The 16,259-nt window shown below is 44.8% G+C and overlaps 1 protein-coding gene across 8 annotated transcripts in view; it reads left to right on the top strand.

Annotated features, from left to right (window-relative positions):
- The window catches only part of LOC119966020 (triple functional domain protein), a 684,537-nt gene that overhangs the window by 228,319 nt on the left and 439,959 nt on the right, over nt 1-16,259 (top strand). For all 8 annotated transcript variants that reach the window (XM_038797164.1, XM_038797162.1, XM_038797163.1 and 5 more), the window contains exon 3: nt 11,413-11,527. In XM_038797164.1, the coding sequence (XP_038653092.1) occupies nt 11,413-11,527 (115 nt within the window). The remainder of the gene's footprint in view (nt 1-11,412; nt 11,528-16,259) is intronic.

Below are 16,259 nucleotides of genomic sequence, written 5' to 3'. Positions count from 1 at the left end.
TGGCTGAGGTTATTCTTCAAGGCCTCACCTTCTCAGCCTTGCCACTTGCCTGAGGTGTGGTGACCCTCAGGTTAAATCGCCACCAGTGAGCTCTCTCTTAAAATGGGAGACCAGCCTGTGGTCCTTGGGGACTTTGGTGACTTTCATTAATTAGACAACACTTAACACTGTTATGGTGTTTTGAAATATGCTTGAACAAACTTGTCCTGACTTTTGAAATTTAGAGTAACCACTGTTTTGATCAAATATTGAATGATCTGTTGAATTGTCCACATGTCATCATTGGCTGCCCTTATGATTCTTCCATTTTCTTCAATGTAATAGGGTCCATAGACTTTCTCAGGATTGTATGGAAATGAGGGGATTTTATACCAATTAAATCTCTGGATCACCCTTGGTGTTGTAGCATGTGGAACTTTGAATTTTAAGTAATTCCAGAATTCTCAAAACACTTTCTTAAATGTATGTATGGTTTTGTGAAGGGGAGGTCATGTCTCACTAACTTTATAGAGTTTTTCGAAGAGGTCACAGGGATGATTGATGCAGGTAGGGCAGTGGGTGTTGTCTATATGGACTTCATGATGTGGAGATGCCGGCGTTGGACTGGGGTGAGCACAGTAAGAAGTCTTACAACACCAGGTTAAAGTCCAACAGGTTTGTTTCAAACACGAGCTTTCGGAGCACGGCTCCTTCTTCAGGTGAATGGAAAGGCTTGTTCCAGAAATGTTTATATAGACACAGTCAGAGATGCCCCGGAATGCGAGCACCTGCAGGCAATCAAATCATCAAAGATGCAGAGAGAGAGGTAACTCCAGGTTAAAGAGGTGTGAATTGTCCCAAGCCAGTTCAGTTGGTAGGCCTCTGCAAGTCCAGGCTTGTTGGTGGGGGCCGAATGTAATGCGACATGAATCCCAGATCCCGGTTGAGTCCGCATTCATGCGTGCGGAACTTAGCTATAAGTTTTTGCTCAGCAATTTTGCGTTGTCGCGTCTCCTGAAGGCCTCCTTGTAGAATGCTGACCCGGAGATCAGAGGCTGAATGTCCTTGACTGCTGAAGTGTTCCCCAACTGGAAGGGAACAGTCCTGCCTGTTGATAGTCGCACGATGCCCGTTTATTCGTTGTCGCAGTGTCTGCATGGCCTCGCCAATGTACCACGCTTCGGGACATCCTTTCCTGCAGCGTATGAGGTAGACTACATTGGTCGAGTCGCACGAGTATGCGCCGCGTGCCTGGTGGGTGGTGTTTCCACGTGTAATGGTGGTGTCCATGTCGATGATCTGGCATGTCTTGCAGAGATTACCCTGGCAGGGTTTTGTGGTGTTGTGGTTGCTGTTCTGAAGGCTGGGTAATTTGCTGCAAACAATGGTTTGTTTGAGGTTGCGCTGGTTGTTTGAAGGCCAGTAGTGGGGGTGTGGGGATGACCTTGGCAAGATGTCCATCCTCGCTGATGATGTGTTGGAGGCTGCGAAGAAGATGTCGTAGTTTCTCCGCCCCAGGAAAGTACTGGACGACGAAGGGTACTCTGTCAGTGGTGTCCCGTGTTTGTCTTCTGAGGAGGTCGGTGCGGTTTTTTGCTGTGGCGCGGTGGAACTGTCGATCAATGAGTCGAGCGCCATATCCCGTTCGTACGAGGGCATCTTTCAGCATCTGTAGGTGTCTGTTGCGCTCCTCCTTGTCTGAGCAGATCCTGTGTATACGGAGGGCTTGTCCATAGGGGATGGCTTCTTTAATGTGTTTCGGGTGAAAGCTGGAGAAGTGGAGCATCGTGAGATTATCTGTGGGCTTGCGGTAAAGCGAGGTGCTGAGGTGACCGTCCTTGATGGAGACGAGTGTGTCCAAGAATGGAACTGAATTTGGAGAATAGTCCATGGTGAGTTTGATGGTGGGATGGAACTTATTGATGTCATCGTGTAGTCGTTTCAGTGATGTCTCGCCGTGGGTCCAAAGGAAAAAAATGTCATCGATGTATCTGGTGTATAGCATCGGTTGAAAGTCCTGTGTGGTGAGGAAGTCCTGTTCAAACTTGTGCATGAAGATGTTGGCATATTGAGGTGCAAATTTGGTCCCCATGGCTGTTCCGTGCGTCTGGATGAAGAATTTGTTGTCGAAGGTGAAGACGTTGTGGTCTAGAATGAAACGGATGAGTTGCAGAATTGCGTCTGGAGATTGGCAGTTGTCGGTGTTGAGGACTGAGGCTGTTGCAGCAATGCCGTCGTCATGGGGGATGCTGGTGTAGAGTGCCGAGACATCCATTGTGACGAGGAATGTTCCTGGTTCAACTGGTCCATGGGTGCTGAGTTTCTGTAGGAAGTCCGTCGTGTCGCGACAGAAGCTGGGTGTACCTTGTACGATGGGTTTTAAGATGCCCTCGATGTGGCCAGAGAGGTTCTCACACAGGGTCCCATTGCCTGAAACGATAGGACGGCCTGGTGTGTTGGCCTTGTGTATTTTCGGGAGGCAGTAGAGATCTCCAATGCGGGGATTACGTGGGATGAGAGCACGTAGGGTGTTCTGAAGGTCTGGATCTAAGGTCTTGATCAGTCTGCTGAGTTGGCGGATGTGTTCCTTGGTTGGATCTGCGGGTAACTGCCTGTAGTGTTCCTGGTTGTCGAGTTGTCGGTATGCTTCTTTGCAGTAGTCTGTTCTGTTCAGTATGACGGTGGCCCCTCCTTTGTCTGCTGGTTTGATGACGATGTTGCGGTTGGTCTTGAGAGTGCGGATGGCGTTGCGTTGTGCTTGGGTGACGTTTGAGGCTGCCTTGTGATTGCGAGTGATGAATCTGGCATTGACACGACTTCTGACGGCTTGAGCATACATGTCGAGTCTAGGGCAGCGGCCTTCCGGAGGGGTCCAATTTGACTCTTTCCTTTTCGGTTGCTGCACTGCAGATCTCGCGGTCTGCTGTTCCGGTTCATTGGTCGTGTCCGTGGGTTCGCTGTCGGCCTCTTGGGGTCTGTGGAAGAATTCCCGGAGCCTCATTCGCCTGATGAATTCCTCCGTATCTGCCGCGAGACTGATGGGGTCCATTTTGGTGGTGGTGCAGAAATTGAGCCCTCTGCTGAGGACTTCGATTTCGTCTGGTTGAAGGGTGTAGTCTGACAAGTTGACAATGGATTTCCCTGTATTGTTTTCGACTGTTGTACCGGGAGAAGCTTGATTGCTGCTGGTGGTGATGCCAAGTTTCTCAAGCTTCCTGTTCTTGGTGTGCATGTAGGTGGCATAGTATTGCTGTCTCATCTGTTTGGCGGTGTTCCGCAGCTGGTCTGCTGTGTCCTAAGCGCAAGTTGAGAATATGGCCTCTCTCTTGGTTTCCAGGTTGCGTCGACTGCTGTAGAGTTGGTGTACGAGGTGTTTGAGGACACCTCGTACACCGCGTACTTCTGTCGCGACACGACGGACTTCCTACAGAAACTCAGCACCCATGGACCAGTTGAACCAGGAACATTCCTCGTCACAATGGATGTCTCGGCACTCTACACCAGCATCCCCCATGACGACGGCATTGCTGCAACAGCCTCAGTCCTCAACACCGACAACTGCCAATCTCCAGACGCAATTCTGCAACTCATCCGTTTCATTCTAGACCACAACGTCTTCACCTTCGACAACAAATTCTTCATCCAGACGCACGGAACAGCCATGGGGACCAAATTTGCACCTCAATATGCCAACATCTTCATGCACAAGTTTGAACAGGACTTCCTCACCACACAGGACTTTCAACCGATGCTATACACCAGATACATCGATGACATTTTTTTCCTTTGGACCCACGGCGAGACATCACTGAAACGACTACACGATGACATCAATAAGTTCCATCCCACCATCAAACTCACCATGGACTATTCTCCAAATTCAGTTCCATTCTTGGACACACTCGTCTCCATCAAGGACGGTCACCTCAGCACCTCGCTTTACCGCAAGCCCACAGATAATCTCACGATGCTCCACTTCTCCAGCTTTCACCCGAAACACATTAAAGAAGCCATCCCCTATGGACAAGCCCTCCGTATACACAGGATCTGCTCAGACAAGGAGGAGCGCAACAGACACCTACAGATGCTGAAAGATGCCCTCGTACGAACGGGATATGGCGCTCGACTCATTGATCGACAGTTCCACCGCGCCACAGCAAAAAACCGCACCGACCTCCTCAGAAGACAAACACGGGACACCACTGACAGAGTACCCTTCGTCGTCCAGTACTTTCCTGGGGCGGAGAAACTACGACATCTTCTTCGCAGCCTCCAACACATCATCAGCGAGGATGGACATCTTGCCAAGGTCATCCCCACACCCCCACTACTGGCCTTCAAACAACCGCGCAACCTCAAACAAACCATTGTTTGCAGCAAATTACCCAGCCTTCAGAACAGCAACCACAACACCACAAAACCCTGCCAGGGTAATCTCTGCAAGACATGCCAGATCATCGACATGGACACCACCATTACACGTGGAAACACCACCCACCAGGCACGCGGCGCATACTCGTGCGACTCGACCAATGTAGTCTACCTCATACGCTGCAGGAAAGGATGTCCCGAAGCGTGGTACATTGGCGAGACCATGCAGACACTGCGACAACGAATAAACGGGCATCGTGCGACTATCAACAGGCAGGACTGTTCCCTTCCAGTTGGGGAACACTTCAGCAGTCAAGGACATTCAGCCTCTGATCTCCGGGTCAGCATTCTACAAGGAGGCCTTCAGGAGACGCGACAACGCAAAATTGCTGAGCAAAAACTTATAGCTAAGTTCCGCACGCATGAATGCGGACTCAACCGGGATCTGGGATTCATGTCGCATTACATTCGGCCCCCACCAACAAGCCTGGACTTGCAGAGGCCTACCGACTGAACTGGCTTGGGACAATTCACACCTCTTTAACCTGGAGTTACCTCTCTCTCTGCATCTTTGATGATTTGATTGCCTGCAGGTGCTCGCATTCCGGGGCATCTCTGACTGTGTCTATATAAACATTTCTGGAACAAGCCTTTCCATTCGCCTGAAGAAGGAGCCGTGCTCCGAAAGCTCGTGTTTGAAACAAACCTGTTGGACTTTAACCTGGTGTTGTAAGACTTCTTACTATATGGACTTCAGCAAGGCATTTGACAAGATCCCTCATGGTAGACTGGGACAAAAGGTGAATTCACACAGGATCATCAGGGGTGAGCTGGCAAGGTGGATACAGAACTGGCTAGGTCATAGAAGGCAGAGAATAGCAATGGACGGGTGCTTTTCTAATTGGAGGGCTGTGACTAGTGGTGTTCCGCAGGGATCAGTGCTGGGACCTTTGCTGTTCGTAGTATATATTAATGATTTGGAGGAAAATGTAACTGGTCTGATTAGAAAGTTTGCAGACAACACAAAGGTTGGTGGAATTGTGGATAGCGATGAGGACTGTCAGAGGATACAACAAGATTTAGATCGTTTGGAGATTTGGGCGGAGAGATGGCAGATGGAGTTTAATCCGGACATAGAACATAGAACATAGAACGATACAGCGCAGTACAGGCCCTTCGGCCCTCGATGTTGCACCGACATGGAAAAAATCTAAAGGCCATCTAACCTACACTATGCCCTTATCATCCATATGCTTATCCAATAAATTTTTTAATGCCCTCAATGTTGGCGTGTTCACTACTGTTGCAGGTAGGGCATTCCACGGCCTCACCACTCTTTGCGTAAAAAACCCACCTCTGACCTCTGTCCTATATCTATTACCCCTCAATTTAAGGCTATGTCCCCTCGTGCTAGCCACCTCCATCCGCGGGAGAAGGCTCTCGCTGTCCACCCTATCTAACCCTCTGATCATTTTGTATGCCTCTATTAAGTCACCTCTTAACCTTCTTCTCTCTAACGAAAACAACCTCAAGTCCATCAGCCTTTCCTCATAAGATTTTCCCTCCATACCAGGCAACATCCTGGTAAATCTCCTCTGCACCCGTTCCAAAGCTTCCACGTCCTTCCTATAATGAGGCGACCAGAACTGTACGCAATACTCCAAATGCGGCCGTACTAGAGTTTTGTACAACTGCAACATGACCTCATGGCTCCGGAACTCAATCCCTCTACCAATAAAGGCCAACACACCATAGGCCTTCTTCACAACCCTATCAACCTGTGTGGCAACTTTCAGGGATCTATGTACATGGACACCGAGATCCCTCTGCTCATCCACACTACCAAGAATTTTACCATTAGCCAAATATTCCGCATTCCTGTTATTCTTTCCAAAGTGAATCACCTCACACTTCTCCACATTAAACTCCATTTGCCACCTCTCAGCCCAGCTCTGCAGCTTATCTATGTCCCTCTGTACCCTGCAACATCCTTCCGCACTGTCTACAACTCCACCGACTTTAGTGTCGTCTGCAAATTTACTCACCCATCCTTCTGCGCCCTCCTCTAGGTCATTTATAAAAATGACAAACAGCAACGGCCCCAGAACAGATCCTTGTGGTACGCCACTCGTAATTGAACTCCATTCTGAACATTTCCCATCAACTACCACTCTCTGTCTTCTTTCAACTAGCCAATTTCTGATCCACATCTCTAAATCACCCTCAATCCCCAGCCTCCGTATTTTCTGCAATAGCCGACCGTGGGGAACCTTATCAAACGCTTTACTGAAATCCATATACACCACATCAACTGCTCTACCCTCGTCTACCTGTTCAGTCACCTTCTCAAAGAACTCGATAAGGTTTGTGAGGCATGACCTACCCTTCACAAAACCATGCTGACTGTCCCTAATCATATTATTCCTATCTAGATGATTTTAAATCGTATCTTTTATAATCCTCTCCAAGACTTTACCCACCACAGACGAAAGGCTCACCGGCCTATAGTTACCGGGGTTATCTCTACTCCCCTTCTTGAACAAAGGGACCACATTTGCTATCCTCCAGTCCTCTGCCACTATTCCTGTAGCCAATGATGACCTAAAAATCAAAGCCAAAGGCTCAGCAATCTCTTCCCTGGCTTCCCAGAGAATCCTAGGATAAATCCCATCCGGCCCCGGGGACTTATCTATTTTCACCTTGTCCAGAATTGCCAACACTTCTTCCCTACGCACCTCAATGCCATCTATTCTAATAGCCTGGGTCTCAGCATTCTCCTCCAAATGTGAGGTAATGCATTTTGGAAGGTCTAATACAGCTAGGGAATATACAGTGAATGTTAGAACCCTCAGGAGTATTGAAAGTCAGAGAGATCTCGGTGTACAGGTCCACAGGTCACTGAAAGGGGCAACACAGGTGAGGAAGGTAGTCAAGAAGGCATACGGCATGCTTTCCTTCATTGGCTGGGGCGTTGAGTATGAGAATTGTCAAGTCATGTTGCAGCTGTATAGAACCTTAGTTAGGCCATACTTGGGAGTATAGTGTTCAATTCTGGTCGCCACACTACCAGAAGGATGTGGAGGCTTTAGAGAGGGTGCAGAAGAGATTTACCAGGATGTTGGCTGCTATGGATGGCATTAGCTATGGGGAGCGGTTGAATAAACTCGGTTTGTTCTCACTGGAACGACGGAGGTTGAGGGGCGACCTGATAGAAGTCTACAAAATTATGAGGGGCCTAGACAGAGTGGATAGTCAGAGGCTTTTCCCCAGGGTAGAGGGGTCAATTACTAGGTGGCATAGGTTTAAGGAGCGAGGGGCAAGGTTTCGAGGCGATGTACGAGGCAAGTCTTTTACACAGAGGGTAGTAGGTGCCTGGAACTTGCTGCCGGAGGAGGTGGTGGAAGCAGGGACGATAGTGACATTTAAGGGGCATCTTGACAAATACATGAATAGGATGGGAATAGAGGGATACAGACCCAGGAAGTGTAGAAGATTTTAGTTTAGACGGGCAGCATGGTCGGCATGTGCTTGGAGGGCTGAAGGGCCTGTTCCTGTGCTGTACTTTTCTTTGTTCTTTGTTCTCAACAATGGAGCTTATCAAAACTGAAGCATTATTTCGGCCATTAATCATTTCCCGTAAACTGTAAGAGTTTCTGTAAAAATAAAATGCAAGTGTATCTTTATGGAAATTCTGTTTCTGTGAGGTATTCAGTTCATTATCAAATAAAGTAAGGGGTGTTTTAACATTAATTCTGAAACATTGGAATTTTTGGGTTAATTATAAACAAGAAATGCAATTTTCTGCAGAGGAAGTAAGACTCCCCTACATTTGGGAAGAAATGTTGACTTATCTTTCCCTCTCATTATTTCATAGACCATTGGTTGGCTGGTTGCCAATGAAGTGGCTAAAAGGCAGTATTCTGCTGTTAACAGGCAGTGATGAGGTCCTGAAACCAAAGAGAAAATGCTGGAAAGTCTAAGCAGGTCTTAGCATCTGTAGGGAGAGAAAAGAGCTCACGTTTCGAGTCCGGGTGACCCTTTGTTTAGGCTTTGACAAACGGTCATCTTGACTGCCTCATCTTGACTGTCTAACTTGTTACAGCCTCTTGCAGTACAGCTACTGCCATTCACAAAGTACACATATTTCCCAGAGCATGCCTGTCTTGAAGGACAATATATATAATAGCAGGACATCAGCTATTCGGGATGAGGACAGCAATAACTGTGAAATTACACCAAGCAAACAGCCGATTAACCCACCTCCCTTTAAATGCCCACAGTGCATCTTCAAGGTATAGAAAGGAAATGGCAAAGGAGATGAAGTAATTAGTGATCAATTCCTTTTGAAAATGAAGATTAAAGTGGTTGAAGGACCATGCAGTGATTCTGCAACCACATCAGTTAACAAAAAGCAGAAAGTTAATGGAACCAAGAACGTGCTATACTCTGATTCTGATAGTTATGCAAAAAGTAGATGCAGGTCACCACCATTTAAAGGAACAATGTCTCTTCAATTCAGCACATCCATCACGGACGCTGATAGCTGCAGGCTTCACCTTGATATATCTGAAAGTAAAGATGGAAAGTTTAAATTTGGAAGGCACAAGGTACAGAGAGACGATTTAATAAAGGGTCTGATAGAATATAGACAGATTTTTAGGGACTCACCAGGGTGCACTATGTTAATTAATTAAGAGTTAGACATAAGAAACTCTGAACCAATAAAGCCACATCTGTCTCGACGGAAACCACGGAGTCTGGCTCAGTAAGAGACTGAAATACAGTGCATGTTAGAAATGTTGTCGAAACGAGCGAAAACGTTGTTGTCCACAGAACACCAAGTAGAGGTTGGGGGATTGAAGGCCATCTTGATAAGCAAACCAGCGCTGGCAGCCCTGGACCGTTCCAGACAATTTAAAATGGCCACAGACGCCTGTGGCATGGGTATAGGGGCAGTGCTACAACAAGATGATGATGCAGGAACAGAGAAGCCACTGGGATATTTTTCAAAATAATGAAGTCTGTGTCCAAGTAAGTCTTCAGACATTGAAGAAGAAGCCCTGCTACTCGCCCTTCAACACTTTATAATATATGAAATGAAATGGCTTATTGTCACGAGTAGGCTTCAATGAAGTTACTGTGAAAAGCCCCTAGTCGCCACATTCCGGCGCCTATCCGGGGAGGCTGGTACGGGAATCGAACCGTTCTGCTGGCCTGCTTGGTCTGCTTTAAAAGCCAGTGATTTAGCCGAGTGAGCTAAACCAGCCCCTATATGTCTGGCATTACAATAAACAAAGCTTTCTTTATACAGACCACAATCCACTTAGTTTATAGAAATGCTTAAAACCCGAATGCAAAATTATTCCATTGGAGTTTGTTATTAGAATAGCTCAATATTAAAATTGTCCACCTCCCTGGAAAGGTTAATGTGATTGCGGGTGCTTTGTCACAGGTTTAAGAGCTTACTAGTTACCAATGCAGAGACTGGGCGAGGCACTTATATGATGGAAATAGATGATTGGATATATGTTTGTAATTTATGTCGTGCATAGCTCACAATGAAACATCCGCATCCTAATGTTTAATTTCTTTTAGGGAGGGATGTATGTAAGGGCCCTTCCTTGTTGTGCCCCTTTTCCCCCCTTTCTTTACTTTTGTTACCATTTTGTTCCATGGATGCTTAATGGACATATACATTTAAGTCAAGCAGGGAAAGTGAAGAATTCAAAAGAAAACACTGCCAACTTTTGGACAGCACAACCTCTCGCTCTCTCCCTCTTGTGTTTTCTCCAGACAAGTTGCATGGTTGTACAGGGAATCTGAATGAATCTGCACTGAAAACCATTACAGACCAAAAGCAGTAAAAGCGTGTACTGAAAGCCTAAATTGAAGGAAGGTGTGCAATATAAGACAATCATCTGAAACAAAGACTTTTATCCCTTGTGCTTACCCCCCTCTGTCTTTCTGTCTTGTGTGTGTGTACAAGGTGGGAGGAGTTTAATTGGGGGTGTGGGGGGGGGGGGGGGGGGGTTTATGAATTGGATAATAGTTAACCTGTTGTATTTGCTGCCTATTTAATTATAGTTATTAATAAACGTAATTGAGTTTAAATTTACAAACCTGGTGACTGGACTTAATGGACAACCAACGGACAAGGATTTTGGGTGCCTTTTCTCAGAATTCTTAATTTCAATTGTGTTGCAACTCTGATAAGTGGGGCTGGAATTGACCTTGCACTAGCCCATGGGGTCTTCACAGTGGTGAGAGCAAAAAGATAAAATGTACAATTACATTAAATTGATTTTGTACTAAAACATGGACAGATTTTGGATCCATCACTGATATTTCTGTGAGGCTGCATCACACATAATATTATACTTTAAATAAAGATGATGTGACAGCACCTAGTGATCACTTTCGAGACTTGTATGAAAGGAATTCCAGAGCTGTAGGTCCTAATCCACTGAAGATTGTGGAGTGACTAAAATTGGGATGCTCAAGAGGCTGCAATGAGATGAGTGAAAGTGCCGTGGAAAGATGTGGAGCTCGAGAAGATTACTGAGATAGGGAGGGGCGAGCCCATGGAGGAATTTGAAAGCCAGGATGAGAACTTTTAAATCAAAATGCTGTTTGATCTGGTTCCAGGGTAGGTCAGTGAGCACAGGGAAGACAGATGAACACAACATGATGCAAGTTAAGGCACAGGCAGTCGCGTTTGGGATGACCAGGAAGTATAGAATTTGGGAGACCAGTCAGAGTGCATTAGAATAGTCAATGCAGCCTTACTTGGCTCCTTGTCCGTTGATCAAGTCAGAATTACACAAATGTTAGATCTTTAGATATTATATAATGATTACAATCAATATTTACTGGTCTCTTGCTCTGTTTGGGTTTGCTGCATTTTTATAACGTAATCTCTTGTAAAAGAGAGAATTTTCTTGCACATAAACTGGTAAGGAAACTCATTATTGGATTTAATGGACATTTTTTGGAAAAGACTGAAGAAATTACACTTGCTATTACTTACTTGTCTTTATTTGTCCATGGACTTGTTTTCTCCAGGTGGACGAGATAAGCGTGGAGGTCCTGTCTTGACATTTCCAGCACGTAGCAACCATGACAGAATAAGGCAAGAAGATCTTAGGCGGCTTATCTCTTATTTAGCTAATATCCCCAGGTATGACATTCACTGCATTTATTTATTCTGAAAAATGTAGCTGTGTAGGAATTTTATAGCTCTATTTTTCCTCCGGAGTTCTTAATTTGCTGTCTTCAAATTGTGAGCTAATAATGAAAACATAAATATTTTACTAAACATATATGTCATTGAATTTTACTCAGTGCAAAATAAAGGATGATAAGTATGTAGAGAACATTGGCAAGTAGTTCTTTGTGATTGATAATGCCAGAATGCAAGGACTTAAAATTTATTTTATGGGATGTGGGTGTCGCTGGCAAGACCAGCATTTGTTACCCATCACTAACTGCCCTCGCGAGGTCATTTCGGAGGCCCGATCCGTGTCAACCACATTGCTGTCGGTCTGGAATCACATAATGGCAGATTTATTTTTCTAAAGGACATAAGTGAACCAGGTGGGTTTTATGACAATCGATGATAAGGATTTAAGGCAAAACCTTTTCACCAAGAGGGTTGCGGGAATCTGGAACTCACTGCTTGAAAGGGTGGTAAATGAGGACTTGAACCGCCATAGCACTCAAGGCTATGGAGCAAGTACTGGAAAATGGGATTAGAACATCATGGCTTGCTCAGACACAATGAGTCGAAGGGCCTCTTTCTGTGCAGTAAAACTGATATAACTTTCACCATTACTAAGACTAGCTATCAAATTCCTGATTTGATTACCTGAATTTAAATTCCACCAGCTGCCAGGATGGAATTTGAACCGATATCTTCAGGGCATTAACCTGGACCTCTGGTTTACTAGTCCAGCAACATTACCACTACCATCTCCTCTTTTGCAATGTAAATTGTAGGGCACGACTGGAAGATGGTGATGTTTTTGCTCTTAATTGTTTGGCTTACCTGGTTTGCAGTTGGAAAGCTTTAGAAACACTAAATTTGATTAGTAGCATCCTACTGTGTTCTTAGTATTATTTTTTATAGTTGAGAAAAAGTCTTGGTTGTGTTTTATAAGTGCAATTTATATAACAAATGCTTTTGTTCCAAGAGGTTTGAAAGCTGAATATTTGAAAGTTATCTTAGGACTGAAGTGAGGGATAGAAGAAAGGAAAAACAGGAACTTTATTTTCATTTCTATGAGCCCATATTTATCCCATTTGTCTTTGATTTTGGATTCCCTAGCTTTGATTTATAGAAACATAGATTCATAAAGATCATGGCTGATCATCCAACTCCCTAACCTGTGCCTGCTTTCCCACATATCCTTTGACCTCTTTAGCCCCAAGAGCTATAATTAACTCCTTGAAAATATATAATATTTTGGCCTCAACTGCTTTCTGTAGTAACAAATTTCACAGATCACTCTGGGTGAAGAAATGTTTCCTTAACTCAGTCCTAAATGGTTTACCTCGTATCCTTAGACTGTGACCCCTAATTCTGGACTCCCCCACCATCGGGAACATCCTTCCTGGATCTGCCCTATCTAGTCCTGTTAGAATTTTATAGGCTTCTATGAGATCTGTCTTCATTCTTCTAGCCAATGTAACCCTAACCGACTCAATCGCTCCTCATATGTCATGCCCGCCAACCCAAGAATCAGTCTGGTAAACCTTTGCTGCACTCTATCGATAGCGAGAACATCCTTTCTTGGATAAGGAGACCAAACCTCCACACAGGTGTGGTCTCACCAAGGCCCTATATGATTGCAGCAAGATGTCCCTGCTCCTGTACGCGAATCCTCTTGCTACGAAGTCCAACACACAACTTGCCTTTTTAACAGTTTGCTGGACCTGCATGCTTACTTTCAGCGACTGCTGTATGACGACACCCAGGTCTTGTTGTACATTCGCCTTTCAATCTATAGCCATTCAGATAATATCTGCCTTCCTGTTTTTTGCTACCAAAGTAGATAACCTTACATTTATCCACATATATTGTAACTGCCATGTATTTAACCACTCACTCAACTTGTCCAAATCAGATTGAAGCATCTCTGCATCCTCCTCACAGCTCACCCTCCCATCCAGCTTTGCATCACCTGCAAATTTGGAGATATTACATTCAACTCCCTCATCTAAAATGTTAATATATATATTGTGGGGTCTGAGCACTAATCCCTGCGGTACCCGATTAGTCACTGGCTGCCATTTGGAAAAAGACCCGTTTATTCCTACTCTTTGTTCCTGTTTGCCAACCAATTTTCTATCCATCTCAGTACATTAACCCCAATCCAATGTGCTTTAATTTTATATGCTAACCTCTTATGTGCGACCTTGTCGAAAGCCCAAATGCACTCCATCCATTGGCTCTCCCTCATTAACTCTGCTAGTAACATCCTCAAAGAATTCCAATAGATTTGTCAAGTATGATTTCCCTTTGTAAATCCATGCTGATTCTGTCAGATCTTGCCACTGTTTCCCAAGTGCTCTGCTATTATTATCTTTTGTAATGGACTCTAGAATTTTCCCAACTGTCAGGCTGACTGGCCTATAAGTTCCCTGTTTTCTCTCTACCTCCCTTTTTAAATAGCTGGATTACATTAGCTAGCCTCCAATGCAGCACAGTAACACAGTGGTTAGCACTGTTGCTTCACAGTGTCAGGAACTCTGGTTCGATTCCTGGCTTGGGTCACTGTCTGCACGGAGTCTGCACGTTCTCCCCGTGTCTGCGTGGGATTCCTCCGGGTGCTCCGGTTTCCTCCCAAAAGTCCCGAAAGACGTGCTTGTTAGGTGTATTTGGACATTCTGAATTCTTCCTCAGTGTACCTGAACAGGTGCTGGAGTGTGGCGACTTCATTGTAGTGTTAATGTAAGCGTACTTGTGATACTAAAGATTATTATCTCTCAGAATTGTTCCAGAGTCTATAAAATCTTGGAAGATGACCACCAGTGCATCCACTATTTCTAGAGCCACTTCCTGAAGTACTCTGGGAAGTAGATTATCAGGCCCTGAGGATTTATCGACCTTCAATCTCATCAATTTCCCCACTTCACTACTAATATTGATTTCCTTCAGATCCACTCTTTCGCTAAACCTTGTGTTCCCAACATTTCTGGTATGTTATTTGTGTCCTCCCTTGTGAATACAGAACCAGAGTATGTATTTAGTAGGTCAGCCATTTAAAAAAAATCTTTGTATCCTTTCTTTGTTCAATATTATAAAATCCCCTGTTTCTGACTAAGGGACATCCACTACTACTCTTCTTTTCACATACCTATAGAAACTTTTACAGTCAGTATTTATGTTCCCCGCAAGTTTACTCTATTTTCACCTTCTTAATCAATCCCTTTCTCCTTCTTTGTTGAATTCAAAATGTCTTCCAACCCTCGTGTCTGTTGTTTTTCTTTGGGCCAATTTGTATGCCTCTTTCTTGGATCTAGTATTATCTCTAATTCCGCTTGCAAACCTTTCCCATTTCATTTTTGCACCTGACAGGAATGAGCACTTGTTGCAATTCACCCATTAGTTCTTTGAATATGTACCATAGCCTATCCATCTCCATTCCTTTAAGCAATGTTCCCCAATCCATTATAGCCAATTCATGCCTCATAGAATTTCAGTTTCATTTATTTAGATTCAGGACCATAGTTTCAGAATCAACTACGTCACTCTCCATTTTGATGACAAATTCTATTATATTATGGTTGCTCATCTTCAAGGGGCTCCATAGAATAAAAATCCCTACAGTGCAGAAGGAGGCCATTCAGCCCATCGACGCTGCACCAGCCCTCTGAAAGAGGACCCTAACTAGGTCCACTCCTCCACCCTATACCCGCAACCCGACCCAATCTGCACATCCGTGGACAGTGGGAGGAAACCAGAGCACCCAGAGGAAACCCACAGAGATACTGGGAGAACATGCAAACTCCATGCAGACAGTCACCCAAGGCCGGAATTGAAATCGGGCGCTGTGAGACAGCAGTTCCAACCACTGTGCAGCCTTGCTCAACTAGATTGCCAATTATTACTTTCTCATTTCACAATATCCTTTCTACGACAGCCTATTCTTCAAGTCTTGGTCCAGAAGACCATTCCGTATACACTCCAGGAATTCCTCCTTTACGGTATTGTTACTAATTTAATTTGCCCAATCTACATACAAATGAAAGTCATCCATAATTGCACATATTCCTTTATCGGAGACGTCCCTAATTTCCCGTTTAATGGCTATCCCAACATCACTACTACTGTTTGGGGGTCGATATACAACCCCCACTAACCTTTCTTTCTCCTTTGTGTTTCTCAGCTCTGCCCACACAGATTCCACATCATCAGAGCTCATATATTTCCTTGCTAGGGGATTAATGTTTCCTTTAACCAGCCATGCAAGCCCACCGCTTTTTCCTTTTTGCCTGTCCTCCTTAAATGCTGAATATCCTTGAATGTTCAATTCCCATCGCAGGTTACCCTGCAGCCATGCCTCTGTAATCCCGCCTGTATCATACCCGTTTACATCTAGTGATTAAGTCACCACTTTATTGTAAATGTGTTGCGCATTAAGGCACAAAGCCACAAGGCTTGTCTTTTTAACATTCCTTGTCCCGTTCCCATTATTTTTCAATGTGGCCCTGTTTGATTCCGGCCTGACTTTTCTTATTCCCCTTTCTGCCTTTTGTTCTTCTCTGTGTTTCCTCTTGCTCAGACTCTTCATCCCCCTGACATTTTAGTTTAAACCCTCCCCAACTAAGCTAGCAAATACTTCCCATGGACATCACTCCCATTCTTGCTCAGGTGTAACCGTCCAGTTTGTACTCGTCCCACATTCCCC

This window comes from Scyliorhinus canicula, chromosome 5, assembly GCF_902713615.1.
Source record: "Scyliorhinus canicula chromosome 5, sScyCan1.1, whole genome shotgun sequence".
Lineage (NCBI taxonomy): Eukaryota > Metazoa > Chordata > Chondrichthyes > Carcharhiniformes > Scyliorhinidae > Scyliorhinus > Scyliorhinus canicula.
The sequence above is the reverse complement of the archived record's forward strand: the minus strand, read 5'-3'. Positions and strand labels throughout refer to the sequence as shown.